Source organism: Mobula birostris, chromosome 10 (genome assembly GCF_030028105.1).
Source record: "Mobula birostris isolate sMobBir1 chromosome 10, sMobBir1.hap1, whole genome shotgun sequence".
NCBI classification, from domain to species: Eukaryota; Metazoa; Chordata; class Chondrichthyes; order Myliobatiformes; family Myliobatidae; genus Mobula; species Mobula birostris.
This window is the reverse complement of record NC_092379.1, coordinates 121,892,554-121,909,566: the sequence shown is the minus strand read 5'-3', so window position 1 is coordinate 121,909,566 and position 17,013 is coordinate 121,892,554. Positions and strand designations below refer to the sequence as shown.

Here is a 17,013-nt window from a genome sequence, read left to right as displayed (position 1 = left end):
CACTGTCCTGAGGTAAGCTAGGCTGGAGAAATCCCCAGGGCCTGGCAAGGTGTCCTCTTGGACACTGTGAGAGGCTAGTGCAGAAATTGCAGGGGCCCTAGCAGAGGTACTTAAAATGTCCTTAGCAACAGGTGAGGTGCCAGAGGATTGGAAAAAAGCTAATGTTATTCTGTTGTTTTCAGAAAAGCTCTAAAAATAAACCAGGAAATTATAGGCTGGTGAGCCTGATTTTAGTAATGGGTAAATTATTGGAAAGTGTTCCAAGGGACTGAATATATAAGTATTTGTATAGACAAGGACTGATTAGAGATAGTCAACATGGCGTTTTGCTTGCTAGATCATGTCTAACCAATCTTATAGAGTTTTTTGAGAAATTTATCAGGAAAGTTGATGAGGGTCAGACAGTGGATGTTGTCTTCATGGACCTTAGCAAGGTATTTGACAAGGTCCTGTAATTTGGAGTATTATGTGCAGTTCTGGTCATCTACCTACAGGAAAGATATCAATAAGATTGAAAGAATGCAGAGAAAACTTACAAGGATTTTACCAACACCAGAGGACCTGAGTTATAGTGAAAGGTTGAATTGGTTAGGACCTTTTTCTCTAGAGTGTAGGAGAATGAGGGGAGATTTGATTGAGGTATCCAAAATTATGAGGGGTATAGATACAATAAATGCAAGCAGGCTTTTTCCACTGATGTTGGGTAAGGCTAGAATTAGAGGTCATTGATTAAGCGTCAAAGGTGAAATGTTTAAGGGGAACATAGTGGGGGGGGGGAATCTTCTTCAATCAGAGGATGGTGAGAATGTGGAACGAGCTGCCAGCCGAAGTTTTGTATTCGGGTTCCATTTCAATATTTAAGAGAAGGTGGATAGGGACGTGGATGGGAGCAGTATGGTAGGCTATAGCCCAGGTGCAGGTTGATGGAACTAAGCAGATTAATAGTCTGGCATGGACTAGATGGGCTGAAGGGCCTGTTCCTGTCTGTAGTGTTCTATGACACCCCAGGTCTTTTATGTTGGTCCTTCGGCACCCACTTATCTTCCAGTCCAGGTGACGCCACACCGAACCAACTAGATGTAGATACTTCTGTCAGAAGCATGGTAAGCACTGCAGGTAAGGCTGAAACAGTGTGGGTTCAAGTCCCTCTTCCCCAGCATACTATCAACTAACATCCTGGGCGTGGGGAACAACGTTGACGTACTAAGAGCGAGACTGATCTACCAAAGAGAACTGAGGGACTGCTGAGTGCTAAGTCTTGTCGAAACGTGGCTCACGCTCACTCCACCCGACTGCGTTATACAACCTGAAGGCTCCTCAATTCATTGGATGGGCCCTACAGCTCTTGATTATATCAAAGGTGCGGATGTTGAGAAGGTTGAGAGCTTCAACTTCCTAGGGGTGAAGATCACCGATAGCTTGTCTTAGTCCAACTGTATAGACGGCTAAGTGCCTCCTATTCCTCAGGAAGCTAAAGAAATTTGGCAAGTCCTCTTTGACCCTTTCCATTTTTATTGATGCACCATAGGAAGCATCCTGTCTGGATGCATCACGGATTGTTATGGCAGCTACTCTGCCCATAATCACAAGGATCTGCAGAGAGTTGTGGGCACAGTTCAGCATATCACTGAGACCAGCCTCTTCTCCATGTGCTCTATGTACAGCTCTTGCCACCCCAGTAAAGCAGAGAGCATAATCAAAGACCCCACCCACCCTGGTCGTGCTCTGCTCTCCCTCCTCCCATGGGGAAGAAGATACAAAAGTCTGAAAGCATGTATCACCAGGCTCAAGAACAGCTTCTGTCCTACTGTTACAAGACTATTGAATGACACCCTCGTACACTAAGATGGTCTCTTGAAGTCAGTTTTCCTGACTAGGACCTTGCACCTTATTGACAATCTGCAGTGCATTTTCTTTGTAACTCTTAACACTTAACTCTGCGCTCTGTTACTTTTGTACTACTTCAATAAAGTGCTGAATTGATGTATATGAACAGTATGCAAGACAAGCTTTTAACTGTACCTTGGTACACATGACAACAATAAACCAAGTTAGCAGTATCACAAACATAACTAAAACTATCAGCAAATCTTCAAAAGAAATTTAGGAGAGGAATAACCATTGTTATTTATCTAGATTATAAAGACACGCAGTCCTCTTTTATTGTCATTTAGTAATGCATACATTAAGAAATGATACAATATTTCCTCCAGTGTGATATCGGAAAACACAGGACAGACCAAGACTGAAAAAACTAACAACTATCATTGAAAAAGCAAAATGACAAATTTCTTAAATAATACAACTGCCTCCTTTTACTGCTGTGTGGCAATTCTTGAACACAACAATTCAAGAACATTTCTCACATAAGTGATATGAAGAGTATGAAGTTAGCAGTCAGAAAAAAAACTTTGGTTTTAAACTTTATTGGAATACATTGTTTAAAATCAGTGAGATGATGTTTAAGAAGTTCACACATTAATTTACAATATTATTATTCACATTTTCTTACAGCATTTTCAGTGCAGACACACAGGATGTGACAGTACATTGTTCAATATACATTTGACAGGAAAGGAAAAGAAACATTCCGAAAAGAGAATGAAATTATTTTCGAACTTTAGCCCCAAAAGTAGTGTGATTAATTTCATTGGAACATGACTGGGAAAAGTTTAGAGCAGGGGTTCCCAGACTTTTTTTTATGCCATGGACCAATACCATTAATCAAGGGGTCTGAGGGCTCCAGGTTGGGAACCCCTAGTTTAGAGGAACTGGGTCAAATGCGGGAAAATGGGACCAGCTTAGATGGACATCTTGGTCAGCATGGATAAATTGAGCCAAGAGCCCATTTCGTGCTGTATTACTCAATGACTCTACACTCTATCACTTTGACATGCAATCCTGAATCAAACTTGCTCTTCACTATCACTGACATTGATAATTCCACTCTCCCCAGACTTTTGAACTACATTCCAACCATATTATATTCTACCCCCTTAAATGATGCCTCAACGATATATATTACTTTTTGCTTAAGTCAAACAGTCACTACGTGACTTTGCAAATTTCCTCATGATTGAAAGTGATTTTAGGAAGTTAGGAAGTGATTTTTAAAATTAATTCATGTTATTTATAATTCACATTTAAGAAATATTACTTCCAGAAATTCTATGCAGTTAACATCAAAACATGTTGAAGAACTAAGGTTTTGGGAATGATCTTTGCTGCTTGACTGTGATCCTTTTCCTTATACTTTGCTGGATAAAGCAAGGAGAACTGCTTGGTACTACATTAAGCATCTTCATTACTCCTGTACAATTATCTGGTTTTAGATGCCTGAGTAATATTCTTTACAACATTTAATATTAAGTCTTACTGGGTATAACCTACAATGCTACCTATAACTACTTTTCAATGTAAATAACAGTTAGCTTTCCTCTTAATAACACACAACAATAGCAATCGGAGGAAGTTGTCCTTCAGTATAAAAGAAGATTACAGGCAAACTTAAACAATTTTCCATTGTGTGTGTATCATTCAATGTACTTTAGGGACTGGTGCTCAACAAGGATTATAATTCTATTTTCCAGTGTTACTGACAGCTCAGGGTACAATGCAAAGGTCTTAGTAAAACAACACACCATTTGAGTCATACTAGTTGATGTTTAGAAAACTTTCTAACAAGTAAAACTTGGTCCTGCAGACTGTTGGAAGCCTTAGGTCTTCTGAAGATTACATATTCAGACTGAAGATGTCTCTCTTATAATACTGGATGCCTTTCCTTAATCAGTGAGATCAAATGTATTATTCTAGCAATATGTAGCAGGTAATTTTTTATGGTTATTGTTTCTATGGAAATGTGTTTTTAACTTTCCTCCAAGATTACTTTTAATGATCTAGTCCTTAATGGTTTATCCACAGCAATGACGCTAACACAATTAAGAATAACCTTCTCCAATGTCCTTTTTAATCAGCTGATGGGCTCACAGTAAGAGGATGAGGATTAGGGTTAGCATCTGTGAAGCTTTCTCTGTTCTCCTTTGGGAGCGGTGCTGCTCTACGTTGGTGTGTTTATCTATTTCATAACTGCAAGAAAGGACAAGAAGAGTTAAACTATAGTCTATTACCATTAGTTCAATCAAGCGCTTAATTTTAAGCATTATAAGAGCTTGTAGATTCTGGAATCTGGAACAACATACGAGATGCTAGAGGAACTCAGTGGGTGCAGCAACATCAATGCAAGGAAACAGACCGGCAAAGTTTCAGCTCCAGATCCTTCACCTGGACGTTTAGTTGAAGGGTCTCAACCAGAAACATCAACTGTCTGCCTCCCTCCATAAAGGCCTGTGGAGTTCCTCCTGAATCTGTCGTGTTCTAAGTTTTCATCCTCAGAATATCCTCCAGATTGATTACTGTCTTCCAGTTTGCCAGCATTCACATAATTAATAGCAATAGGAGAAAATAGATGACAGTTTTTTAAAATAACCACAGGAGGCTCCAAATCGCTGTCAACATTCACTGTCAACATATGGAGAACAAAGTAAGAGAGTTGAGTACAGCAAGATTAACGGTAACATTATTAACAAGGACATCTGTTCAAGCATTTTGGAGAGAGGTTAAACACTGGGCAAGACAATATTCTTGGAATGATTCAACGGATCACTTACATCCACCTGGGAAAGATCCAAACAAATCGAGTGAATATTTGATCAGGAAGATGATACCAGTGACTAGGCAACACTGCTCCACAGTACCAGCTGGGATTATGTTTTCAAGTGGGGTCTGAAACATTCATAACCAAAGCAAAACTTAGTGGAACCAAAGGATAAGCAAGTATTGAGATTGAAAATGGACCTTTCTGTTTCATGGGGAGATGGCATTACAATGGGGTTGAGAAGCATAATAAATCATCATGAGACGCAGGGCAGACTCAATGGGCTGAATAGCCTAATTCTGCTCCTGTGTCTTATGGTCTTATGTCTAATATTGAGGATTAGCTTTGTGGACAGATATTATACAACCAATGACTCTGTCTGATCTAAAAATAAATGTTCCATTGAAGCTGAATCTTCCCTGAAGTTGTCAGTGGACCCCTCACACATAATAAAACCAGAATTTTTTTGGCATACTCAGGCAGTATCTAAGGAAAGAGAATGGGATTTACCATTTTACATCAAAGGCCCTTCAGCAGAACAGGACAAGAAGAAAGCAAATTGGAGAGAGAGTGAGAGAGAGGGATAGATAAGGTACGGGGAAGATTGTTGATATTGTGAAGCCAGGGTTGCTAGGGAGGTAAGGCATAGACGTAGTCATCTGGTTGACAGATTTTATCAGTGCCTTCATCCTGCTATGTTAACTCTGTTTCTCCTTCCTCACAGATGCTGTCTGACCTGCTGAATGTTTCCAATATTTTCCGATTTTGCTTCAGTTTTCTAACATCCACAGATTTTATAATTTCCTTTACACACAACGCCTGCTTCACCCTCTGTCATACAGACATTGTTATAATAGAACCAAGGCTGGGTTTCTCTGCTCAGGATTCTTGAATTGATCCTGACTAGGCTCAAATAGGGATGGACAATAAATGCTATAATTGGCTCTGATTTCAGCATTCCAAAACTGCATACGAACATAAGCCATTGATAAGGGAATCTGAACTCTTCAACCCTAAAACAATTTACCTGTTTAAATCCACCTAACAATCTCAACCAAATGTAAGCAATGAAAATGGATGGGATAGCTCTTCTGTCAGAAGATTTATACGGGAAAATACACAAAACGTAGAAGCTTATGCATTTGTAGAAATAAATTACCTGGGCAGTCTTTTTTTGCAGTTTTAATGCTTTCATTTTTTTGTATCTTGCCATTTCTTCCATCTGCAGACCGTGAGTACTTTGCCTAAATAAAAGCATGTTTAGTCGAGGTGAGTTGTTGCTGGTCCTGAAGTTATTGTGCAATTTCTAGTACAGGTGGACGCCAAGTGGCCCACCATGTCCACTTGGAACAGAACAGTTCCTTCCTTCTTCACTGTCATCCACTCAGTTATATCTTAATATCATCTGAAAGTAACTCTGTAATGTTCACATAATTAAGTTCAAATCTTTGATATACATCACAAAACGCAAGTGGGACAGCATGAATTCTGAGGAACCCCCATTCAAACAGCCTACCAGTCAACAGAAACACCAACTCGGAGCCAACTAGGGATTCAACTCACTACTCTTCTTTGCATCATAGATACACAGAAAAACTATAGAAGCACAACACAGGCCCTTCGGCCCACAATGCTGTACCGAACATGTACTTACTTTAGAAATTACCTAGGGTTACCCATAGCCCTCTATTTTTCTAAGCTCCATGCACCTATCTGGGAGTCTCTTAAAAAAACCCTATCGTATCCGCCTCCACCACTCGCCAGCAGCCCATTCCACATGCTCACCACTCTCTGAGTAAAAAACTTGCCCCTGACATCTCCTCTATACCTACTCCCCAGCACCTTGGAACTGTGCCCTCTCGTGTTAGCCATTTCAGCCCTGGGAAAAAGCCTCTGACTATCCACACAATCAATGCCTCACATCGTCTTATACGTTTGTACATCTCTATTAGGCCACCTCTCATCCTCTATTGCTCCAAGAAGAAAAGGCCGAGTTCACTCAATCTATTCTCATAAGGCATGCTCCCCAATCCAGGCAACATCCTTGTAAATCTCCTCTGCACCCTTTCTATAGTTTCCACATCCTTCCTGTAGTGAGTTGACCAGAACTGAGCACAGTACTCCAAGTAGGGTCTGACCAGGGTCCTGTATGGCTGTAACATTACCTCTCAGCTCCTAAACTGAATCCCATGGTTGATGAAGGCCAATGCACCGTGCCTTCTTAACCATAGAGTCAACCTGCGCAGCAGCTTTGAGCGTCCTATGGACTCGGACCCCAAGATCCCTCTGATCCTCCACACCACCATCAATAGTATATTATGCTATCATATTTGACCTACCAAAATGAACCATCTTACACTCATCCAGGTTGAACTCCATCTGCCACTTCTCAACCCAGTTTTGCATCCTATCAATGTCCCACTGTAACCTCTGACAGCCCTCCACGCTATCCACAACACCCCCAACCATTGTGTCATCAGCAAATTTACTAACCCTCCACTTCCTCATCCAGGTCATTTATAAAAATCACAAAGAGTAGGGGTCCCAGAACAGATCCCTGAGGCACACCACTGGTTACCGACCTCCATGCAGAATATGACCTATCTACAACCACTCTTTACCTTCTGTGAGCAAGCCAGTTCTGGATCCACAAAGCAATGTCCCCTTGGATCCCATGCCTCCTTACTTTCTCAATAAGCCTTGCATGGGGTACCTTATCAAATGCCTTGCTGAAATCCATATACACTACATCTACTGCTCTATCTTCATCAATGTGTTTAGTCACATCCTCAAAAAATTCAATCAGGCTCATAAGGCATGACCTGCCTTTGACAAAGCCATCCTGACTATAATTTTATGATTTTATTTCCTTAATTAGCCTGTCACACATGACTTTGTTAAAATATTTATAAAGTGCATCAGAATCAGGTTTAAAATCACGCGATATGTTGTGAAATATGTTGTTTTGTGGCAACAGTACGTTACAGTACATAATAAAAAAACTATAAATATGTAGTGCAAAAAGAGGGCAAAGGAAAGAGAAAATAGTGACACACACAAAAAGCTGGAGGAACTCAGCAGGCCAGGCAGCATCTATGGAAAAGAGTAAACAGTTGACGTTTCGGGCTGAAACCCTTCGTGGTGAAGGGTCCCATTCCAAAATGTTGACTGTTTACTCTTCTCAATAGATGCTGCCTGGCCTGCTGCGTTCCTCCAGCATTTTGTGGGTATTGCTTGGATTTCCAGCGTCTGCAGATTTTCTCTTGTTCCTGGAAAAAAAAGTGAGGTAGCATACATGGGTTTATTGTCCATTCAGAAATCGTATGGCGGAGGAGAAGAAACTGATCCTAAAATATCAAATAGGCTACCTTCATCAACTCTCGTTGTTGCCAGACACAATTTTCCTATATAAGTCCTTGACCATGCATCTTTAAACAATCACTTAAAGGGCATTTCAGATTTTTTCCAGTTATTCACCTGCTACTAGATCTTTAATTAATCAGTCTATTCCCTTTTCACTTTTTAAATAATGGGGCCACATCATTAACCTTCCCCCCCTTTGACAACATGATGGTATTTAAAGAGGAGCTAAAAAATGGTGATCGGAACCTACAATATTCCTTACATTACTCTTGTTAAGGTACCGCCATGTAGACTTGACATTGTTACTTTACTTACCCGGGCTTCAGTTCTGGAGGCTTTGGCAAAGGCTTGGTAAAACCAACTTTCCCCACCAGCCAGTAGGTCTCATCAAAGTCTGTACCCTTTCAGCAAAGGACATTGACACAGTATCAGTTACATTTTCAGCACCATTGAATCCAAAGTGAGGGAATCTTATCAGGAAACAGCAGAAATGAGCTGGTGCATACCTTCAGTTCAGCATTGTCTCTTGGCTCCACGTTATAACCTTCATCCAGGCTTATAAGAATTTTAACAGTTGTGTGATTGACATGTATGCGATAGGCTACAAAATAATTGAAAGGTGTGTAACCTTTTTTGATGTCATTTCATTTCAATTAACTTACATCACCATGACCACCCCATTCCCCTCAGTACCCCTCTAGTGGAACTACATTCAATCAGCAAACAGAAAGCAAGACCATGTCTTGTTTAATTTTTTTATTTTCTCTCTCATGAAGACCGTATTGTGCCTGATGGCTTGTTTTCTGTTGTTCATGGGTGAACTATTTACTGTTATAAGGGTAGACAAATAGTTAAGGCATCACCAGCAATCCTCACCAAGTATCCTCTCTCCAGCGGAAGGCATTGGATAGCAGTTGATGATAATTCCCAACATTAACTGAATTAAACCACATGACAGAATCAAAAGACTGACCACTGAAACAGGGTGTACTGGAGTGTGAGCCTAGAGGGTTCTTACAGCTTAGTCATGTACTGGCTCTCACTGAGTCAAAGATGAGTCTACATGCTGTTCAAACAAGTTATCATTACTGAAGGCAGATGTGACCTTCTGACAATCTCAAGATTCTCCCCTCATCGGCACTTTCTGAAACCTGAAAAGTAATTGCCAACCTAGAAGCCAAAGCAGGTTCTACATTCTAGTATTCTATAAATGCCCATTCTCAAACAAGTGATACGATATAAACTACACAAGAAATCAGAGACTTCTTGTCATACTAATTAGTCAACTGAAGTGGGTCACTCACGTTGCCCTGTAGATTCCATACGAGAGGCTGTAGTGACAGTATCTCCAAAAAGACAATAGCGTGGCATAGTCAGACCCACAACTCCGGCAACTGATGGTCCTACAAAAGTCAACATATTTTCATATCTGCAGCAGAAACAGTGAAGGTGAAATTTCTTCTTTGAAAGTGAATAGGCAATAGCAAGATCTTGAGACTACACTGCGACTTCTCCCAATGTTCTGTATCTGGTATATTTAAGACAGAGGTTGGTAGATTTTTGATTGAGCAGGTCAGGAAGGATTACATGGAGAAGATAGGAGATTGGGGTGAAGAAAATTGGATCAGCCATGATGAAATGGCGGAGCAGACGTGATGGGCCAAATGGCCTAATTCTGCTCCTATATCAAAAAAAAATGTGATAGGTGAAGCCAGGTAGGTGGGAAAGGTAAAGGGATGGAGAAGAAGGAATTTGATAGAAAAGCAGAGTGGATCATTGGAGAAAGGGAAGAAGGAGGGGCTCCAGGGGGAAGTGATAGGCAAGTGAGGAGGTGAGAGGCTAAAGATGAGAATGGAAGAAGAGGGAAGAACCAAAAAGAAGGAAAAATCAATGGTCATGCCATTAGGTTGGAGGCTATCTAGACACAATATGAGAAGTTTATCCTGAGAGTGGCCTCATCAAGGCAGAATAGTAGGCCATGGAGTGATACACTAGAATGGGAATGGGATAGAAATTAAAATCATTGGCCTCCGGGAAATTCCGCTTCTGGCGGATGGAGTGGCAGTGCCCGGCAAAGCAGTCACCCGATTTACATCAAGTCTCACCAATGTGGAACAAGCGGCGTTGGGAGCACCGGATACAATAGATGGCCCCAACAGATTCACAGGTGAAGTGTTACCTAATCTAGAAGGACTGTTTGGGGTTCTGAATGGAGGCGAGGGAGGAGGTGACTGGGCAGGTGTAGTACTTCAGTTGCTTGCAGGGGTATATGGCTAGGAGGGAGATTGGTGGGGAGAGACGAATGGACAAAGGAATCACAGGGGGAGCAATCTCTGTGGAATGGTAGGTGAGGACAAGAGGAACTCTGTCCCTGGGGTAAATATGGATGTCTAGGATATGGAGGAGATGAGAATGAGGGCAATGTCAATGGTGGTGGAAAATAAACCCATTTTCCACTCATTTTCCTGTAACCCATTCTCTGTCACTCACTCACATGCAAAATGCTATCACATGCTCATCATGCAGGGAATTTATTGTTGGTGTCCTGACCGATGTTTACCCTTCATTACCCATCTGGTCACTGTCACATTTGCCAGTTAACTGTTCTCAGATTGGCTGCTGGAGTTATTCACCATATAAGGGACATGAAGCCTGATATAAAATTACGAGATAGTTTAAAAAAAATTTCAATTTTACGTTGTCACTTTTGATTATGCTGCATATCAGGGACAATTTGACAAGGCGTAGGGCCTCACTAGCAGACGACATAGGCTGGGACATCAGAGCAATGATATTAGGGTTCTGTATCTCCATCTGTATGTCTCGAGTCTGGCAAGGTTATCCCCAGCATTTCATCCCAAAACTATAAGCCTTCCTCTTGACCAGTCATTCTTGCCATATTTTTATTATTTTTTTGCTATTTTGCTGTTTGTCCCATTCTCATCAGGGAAGAGACTATGCAGCATCCACACCAAAATCACTAGTTTCAAAAATAGTTACTTCCCGCAAGACATCGGGCTAATCAAACGCCTCCACCTATTAACCCCCCCCACCACCACTATATATACATCAGCCACTCCTCTCCTCTCCTCCCTCAGCACCCTTCATCTCCCCCCATGCACTACCACCTTACCTACATGAGGCTGAGTACAGGGCTACGGTCGGAAACTTTGTCACATGGTGCGAGCAGAATTATCTGCAGCTTAATATGAAAAAGACTAAGGAGCTGGTGGTAGACCTGAGGAGAGCTAAGGTACCGGTGACCCCTGTTTCCATCCAGGGGGTCAGTGTGGCCATGGTGGAGGATTACAAATACCTGGGGATATGAATTGACAATAAACTGGACTGGTCAAAGATTACTGAGGCTGTCTACAAGAAGGGACAGAGCCGTCTCTATTTCCTGAGGAGACTGAGGTCCTTTAACATCTGCCGGACGATGCTGAGGATGTTCTACGAGTCTGTGGTGGCCAATGCTATCATGTTTGCTGTTGTGTGCTGGGGCAGCAGGCTGAGGGTAGCAGACACCAACAGAATCAACAAACTCATTCGTAAGGCCAGTGATGTTGTGGGGATGGAACTGGACTCTCTCACGGTGGTGTCTGAAAAGAGGATGCTGTCCAAGCTGCATGCCATCTTGGTCAATGTCTCCCATCCACTACATAATGTACTGGTTGGGCACAGGAGTACATTCAGCCAGAGACTCATCCCACCGAGATGCAACACAGAGAGTCATAGGGAGTCATTCCTGCCTGTGGCCATCAAACTTTACAACTCCTCCCTTGGACGGTCAGACACTCTGAGCCAATAGGCTGGTCCTGGACTTATTTCATAATTTACTGGCATAATTTACATATTACTATTTAACTATTTATGGTTCTATTACTATTTATTATTTATAGTGCAACTGTAACGAAAACCAATTTCCCCTGGGATCAATAAAGTATGACTATGACTACTATGACTACTATACCTACACTGACACAGTCACTGACCTACCCTGTTTTCATTTGCCCTGCAGCTACCTAAAAGAATTCCCCTTGCCAAGAGTCAGTCTGTCACTTCGTCGTTTCCTGCTAGTCACTTTATGTTTAGATACTCCTGTGCTAGAGCCCAAGAGGAAAAGGGTGAGCTGCCTCAACAACTATCACCCAGTGGCACTCAGATCTAATGTGATGAAGTGCTTTGTGAGATTGGTCATGACCAGAATCAACAGCTGCCTAAGCAAGGAACTGAACCCTCTGCAATTTGTCTATCGCCACAATCGGCCTACAGCAAATGCAATCTCAGTGGCTTTCCACTTGGCCTTGCCTCACCTGGACAGCAGCAATACCTATATCAGACTGCTGTTCATTGACTATAGCTCAGCATTCAGCACAATCATACTCTCAGTTATAACCAGCAAGCTCCAAAACCTGAGTCTCCGTACCACCCTCGGCAACTAGATCCGTGACTTCCTCACCCAGAACACACTGTCTGTGCAGATCGGAAATAACCTTACTGACAATCAGCACTGGTGCACATTAAGGATGTCTATTTAGTCCACTGCTCTACTCTCTCTACACCCATGATTACGTGGCTAGGCACAACCCAAACGGTATCTATACATTTGCCGATGACACAACCATTGTTGGCAGAATTGCAAATGGTGACAAGGAGGCGTACAGAAGTGAGATAGATCAGTTGGTTCAGTGGTGTCGTAGCAGCAACCTTGCACTCAATGTCAGTAAGACCAACAAATTGATTGTGGACTTCAGGAAGGGGAAGTCAAGGTAACACACATCAGTCCTCATCAAGGGATCAGCAGTAGAAAGGATGAGCAGTTTCAAGTTCCTGGGTGTCAACATCTTTAGGGATCTATCCTGGGCCCAACATATTGATGCAATTACAACGAAGACATGACAGCAGCTATATTTCATTAGGATTTTGAGGAGAACTGCTATGTCACCAAAGACACACAGATTTCTGCAGACGTACTGTGGAGAGTGTTCCGACTGGTTGCATCACCATCTGGTATCGGAAAAAAGCTGCAGGAAGTTGAAAGCCTGCCAGCTCCATCATGGGCACTAGCCTCCTGAGCATCCAGGACACCTTCAAAAGCCAATGCCTCAAAAAGGCAGCATCCATCATTAAGGAGCCCCATCACCCAGGACATGCCCTCTTCTCATTGCTACCATCAAGGAGGAGGTACAGGATCCTGAAGACACACACTCAATATCTCAGGAACAGCTTCTTTCCCTCTGCCATCAGGTCTCTGAATGAACAATGAACTCACTAACGCTACCTGAGTATCTTATTTCTATCTTTTTGCACCACTTATTTAATTTAATTTTCTTTTTTATATATACTTCTTATTGTAATTTATAGTTTATATTATGTATGGCATTGGACTGCTGCTGCAAAACAACAAATTTTGTGACATATGCCAGTGATAATAAACCTGATTCCGACTTCATGTACATACAGTTGGTCTATGTATCTAAGTTAATCTTACATAATACAGCCAACTGGTTTATCGTACATTGAGGTTTACAGAAATGCTTTTATATTTATATTACTGTGTTCTTTATACTTTGTTTTTGTTACACTGCATCAGATCCAGAGTAACAATCACTTTCTTCTCCTTTACACTTGTGCCCTGAGGAATGATAATAAGCAATCTTGATCTTCCAACTGATATGAACTGATTCCCACTGCATGCAAAAATGGATGTGCAGCATCTACATTAACACTATGCAGTATTTGCATCAGGTCCTTCCCCAGTCACGATGTGACCCTACAGTGGAGGCTTACCGGAGTGCAGCCCTATCCTTATTCTGACTGGCACATCTGGCATATGCCTCATTTTAAAGGTGCCCACTGAGCTCAGGATATCCAGAGACATATTTGCAATCTCAGCTGCATGTCTGTTCCCGTTCCGCTTTGGAAGGCCAGAGGCAACCATGTAAGCATCCCCAATTGTTTCCACCTGCGGAGAAAACACAAAGATTTTAGCATTTTCCATATTCGTTGCTGAAATCTTCCTAACTTGTCCTTTACAATCTGGAAGCATTATCAACATTGAACAGGTGTTTGGTTAGTCTCCCAACACCTTCATCCAACTTCGCTTAATTTCCCATGTTGATGGAAGCCTGTTTCCTGATCCCTAACTTTGCTGAAACTTCTCCAAAAAAGGCCGTCAGTCAAAGCATGGGTGATTTTCCTTCCCTTTGGAATATTTTGGTTGATGCCTGGCTAATATATAACAAAAAATTCAGTCTACCACTGTTGGCTCTTTGGAAGAGGGCAATAAATGTCTTGGATAGAAAATCTGCTTGTTGAATTCATCTGCTTCTGAGAATGGGGTTACCTTTATCCCTTCTATCTGGGAGGAGTTATTCTATTATTGATTAGATGAAGCATAGGAAAAAAAATAAAACTTAATAATGCAGAGAGATGAGATTACACGTAAGTTTAAACTCTCTATTTGTGATGTAACCAATGTTATCTGGAGTTATTCACCTTTCTTTAAAAATTGTTAATACTTTCTATCTTATATAACTTCCTTTGATTGGGAGAGATGCGTTCAGAGAAAATAGGAATTTACTTCTATTGTATATTAATCTGAAATAGCCAGATTTCAAATAGAGAAGGGTCGCACTTCATCATTTATAAAGTGGAGAGCCATACATTATAATAATAAAGCAAAGCCTTTGGTAGCAATGGAAACTGGTTTAAATGTGTTTATGTAAAAAACCTCTCCGACAGAGGAATGTTAACTGTAGTGCTCCAGTGAATATACTGGAGCTTAACCCTTTGTTGTGGGTTTGCTAAACACAATGGTGATACATTTAAAGAAGGCAAAAGATCACTATTGCTTTGATCGTTGTAAGTGTCAAGGCCAAAGGGAGAATGTAAAATTGATTCATTACGTAGACTCCCTAAGATAAACCAAGAATTTGGAGTATTAGTTTAAGGAAATGTCACAGAATTGAAGGGTCTTTTCATCTACAAACGTTTGTACATTAAGGTTAGGAGTAGATTGGAACAGAGTAGTTCAAGTTTATGGTTGTTAATTGTATTGTTATGGTTGTTAACAGTAGAGATCAAGGTATATTTTGGTAAAAGAGATAAAATCAGAGGCAGTTGTGTCTTTCAGCTGAACACTAATACTATATCTTTTGGCAATGAGTTCACTTCATTGTTGTGCCTTTATGATGGTATGTAACAATAAGTGTGCATCACACTCTCAATATCTTCTTACTTTATATTTCTCTTATTTATGTGTGCACAACACATTAAATTTGCCTGACCTCCTTGCAGAGGACTAGATTTATGCAATAGAATTGAGCATAGTCTGTTTTTTATTAAGATTTAGTACACAGGTTAGAATATTAAATATGACATAGCTTTGTCATGGGCATCTGTAACACACCATCCTTAAGGAAGGTGGCAGACATGAATCAATCCAAGATGTACTTTCATAGTCAGGCAGAGAAAACTGGTAAATTAAGTAAACCTTTACAGCTCGTGGCTCTAAGCAAATCTACATTAGGGAGTCTTCACTTCTGGTGTGACAACACCTATTAGAAACATAGAAACATAGAAATCTGCTGCACATTACAGGCCCTTCGGCCCACAATGTTGTGCCGACCATGTAACCTACTCTAGAAACTGCCTAGAATTTCCCTACCGCATAGCCCTCTATTTTACTAAGCTCCATGTACCCATCTCACAGTCTCTTAAAAGACCCTATTGTATTCTTGTTAGAGATTCATAAAACTTTTCTTCCCATTAATTTATAAATTCATAATCTTGAGAACCCCTCCATTCCTGTCACCTGGTGCAAAACTGCACAGCACATTGAATAATGCTGGTAACAACAGAGAAATTGACAGTATGAATGCAACCACTGAAGGCTTGTCCACTGCCAACGAAACAATCATATTAATTGATAATGGCCGTTTCCATTTACTTGCCTTGTAGACGTCGTGATTTTCTAACACTGCATCAAAAAGGGTATAGAGGTCATTTAATAGGTCGACCACTTCGATGGGCTCACTCATCGCTGATATTGTAGTAAAACCTACGATGTCGCTGAAATAGAGAGTCACCTGGTCAAAGTACTCAGGCTCAACAGTACAGCCAGTCTTCAGGGACTCCGAAACTGACCTAAAATTGAAGTACCATCTTGTCATAAATCTTCCAAAAATACAAAGCAGTGACAAATTTTGAACACTCTTGATCGTTGGTATGTTACTGACTTACCACACTGGGAACCCGGATGTGAGAAACACAAGAGGTTCTACTGGAAATCAACAGCAGCATACAAAAAATGCTGGAGAAACTGGGCAGGTAAAGCAGCATCTATGGAGAGAAGTAAAGAGTGGACGTTTTCAGCTGAGGATTCAATAGTCACCAGTCTCCAGTCTCCATGAAGCGTCTCAGCCCAAAGCATCCACTTTCTGTTCCTTTCCACAGATGCTGCCTGACTGCTCAGTTCCTCCAGCATTTTGCTTGTGTTACTCTGGATTTACTAGGATTGGTCATGCTATGGATTTCTTATGCTTGCAAAAAAAAAAAGCCCTTAATAATTTAAGATAGTGCATTTGAAGATTATTGGCTTCCTCTGACAAATTTCATAACAGCATTATAAGCAAACAACAAGGCCCCAGTGGGGGAATAAAACAAAGCACATCTTGGCTCCCTGTAGCACCATAAATAACCTTATGTCAGCGGATACAGCATTATATTGATGGGCTTTTAAAAATACACATAGAAAAGGTGAATACAAAAGCAGGAGTTTGTATACTAACTTATGCTTATCTGGGTGAACTTTGATGTTCACCAATGCAATACGACCCAAATTTAGGCACCAAATAATAGTACCAACCTTCCCCAGAATATAGTGATCTGCAGAGTGACACTTCCTATATTTTATAGACAATAGACAATAGATAATAGGTGCAGAAGTAGATCATTCGGCCCTTCGAGCCTTCACCACCATTCTGAGATCATGG

The 17,013-nt window shown here is 41.2% G+C and overlaps 1 protein-coding gene across 4 annotated transcripts in view; it reads right to left on the bottom strand.

Annotated features, from left to right (window-relative positions):
* Positions 1-2,138: 2,138 nt before the first annotated feature.
* LOC140204296 (retinal guanylyl cyclase 2-like) overlaps positions 2,139-17,013 on the bottom strand; it is a 57,893-nt gene continuing 43,018 nt past the window's right edge. The window contains exons 14-20 of one of the 4 annotated variants that reach the window (XM_072270894.1): positions 15,973-16,165; positions 13,808-13,982; positions 9,322-9,420; positions 8,524-8,618; positions 8,333-8,418; positions 5,814-5,898; positions 2,139-4,412 (exon numbers count right to left, since the gene is read on the bottom strand). In XM_072270894.1, the coding sequence (XP_072126995.1) occupies positions 4,410-4,412; positions 5,814-5,898; positions 8,333-8,418; positions 8,524-8,618; positions 9,322-9,420; positions 13,808-13,982; positions 15,973-16,165 (736 nt within the window). In that variant the 3' untranslated portion in view covers positions 2,139-4,409. Of the gene's footprint in view, positions 4,413-5,813; positions 5,899-8,332; positions 8,419-8,523; positions 8,619-9,321; positions 9,447-13,807; positions 13,983-15,972; positions 16,166-17,013 lie in introns of those variants that run through there. The other 3 variants (XM_072270893.1, XM_072270895.1, XM_072270898.1) reach the window with 3 other exon arrangements.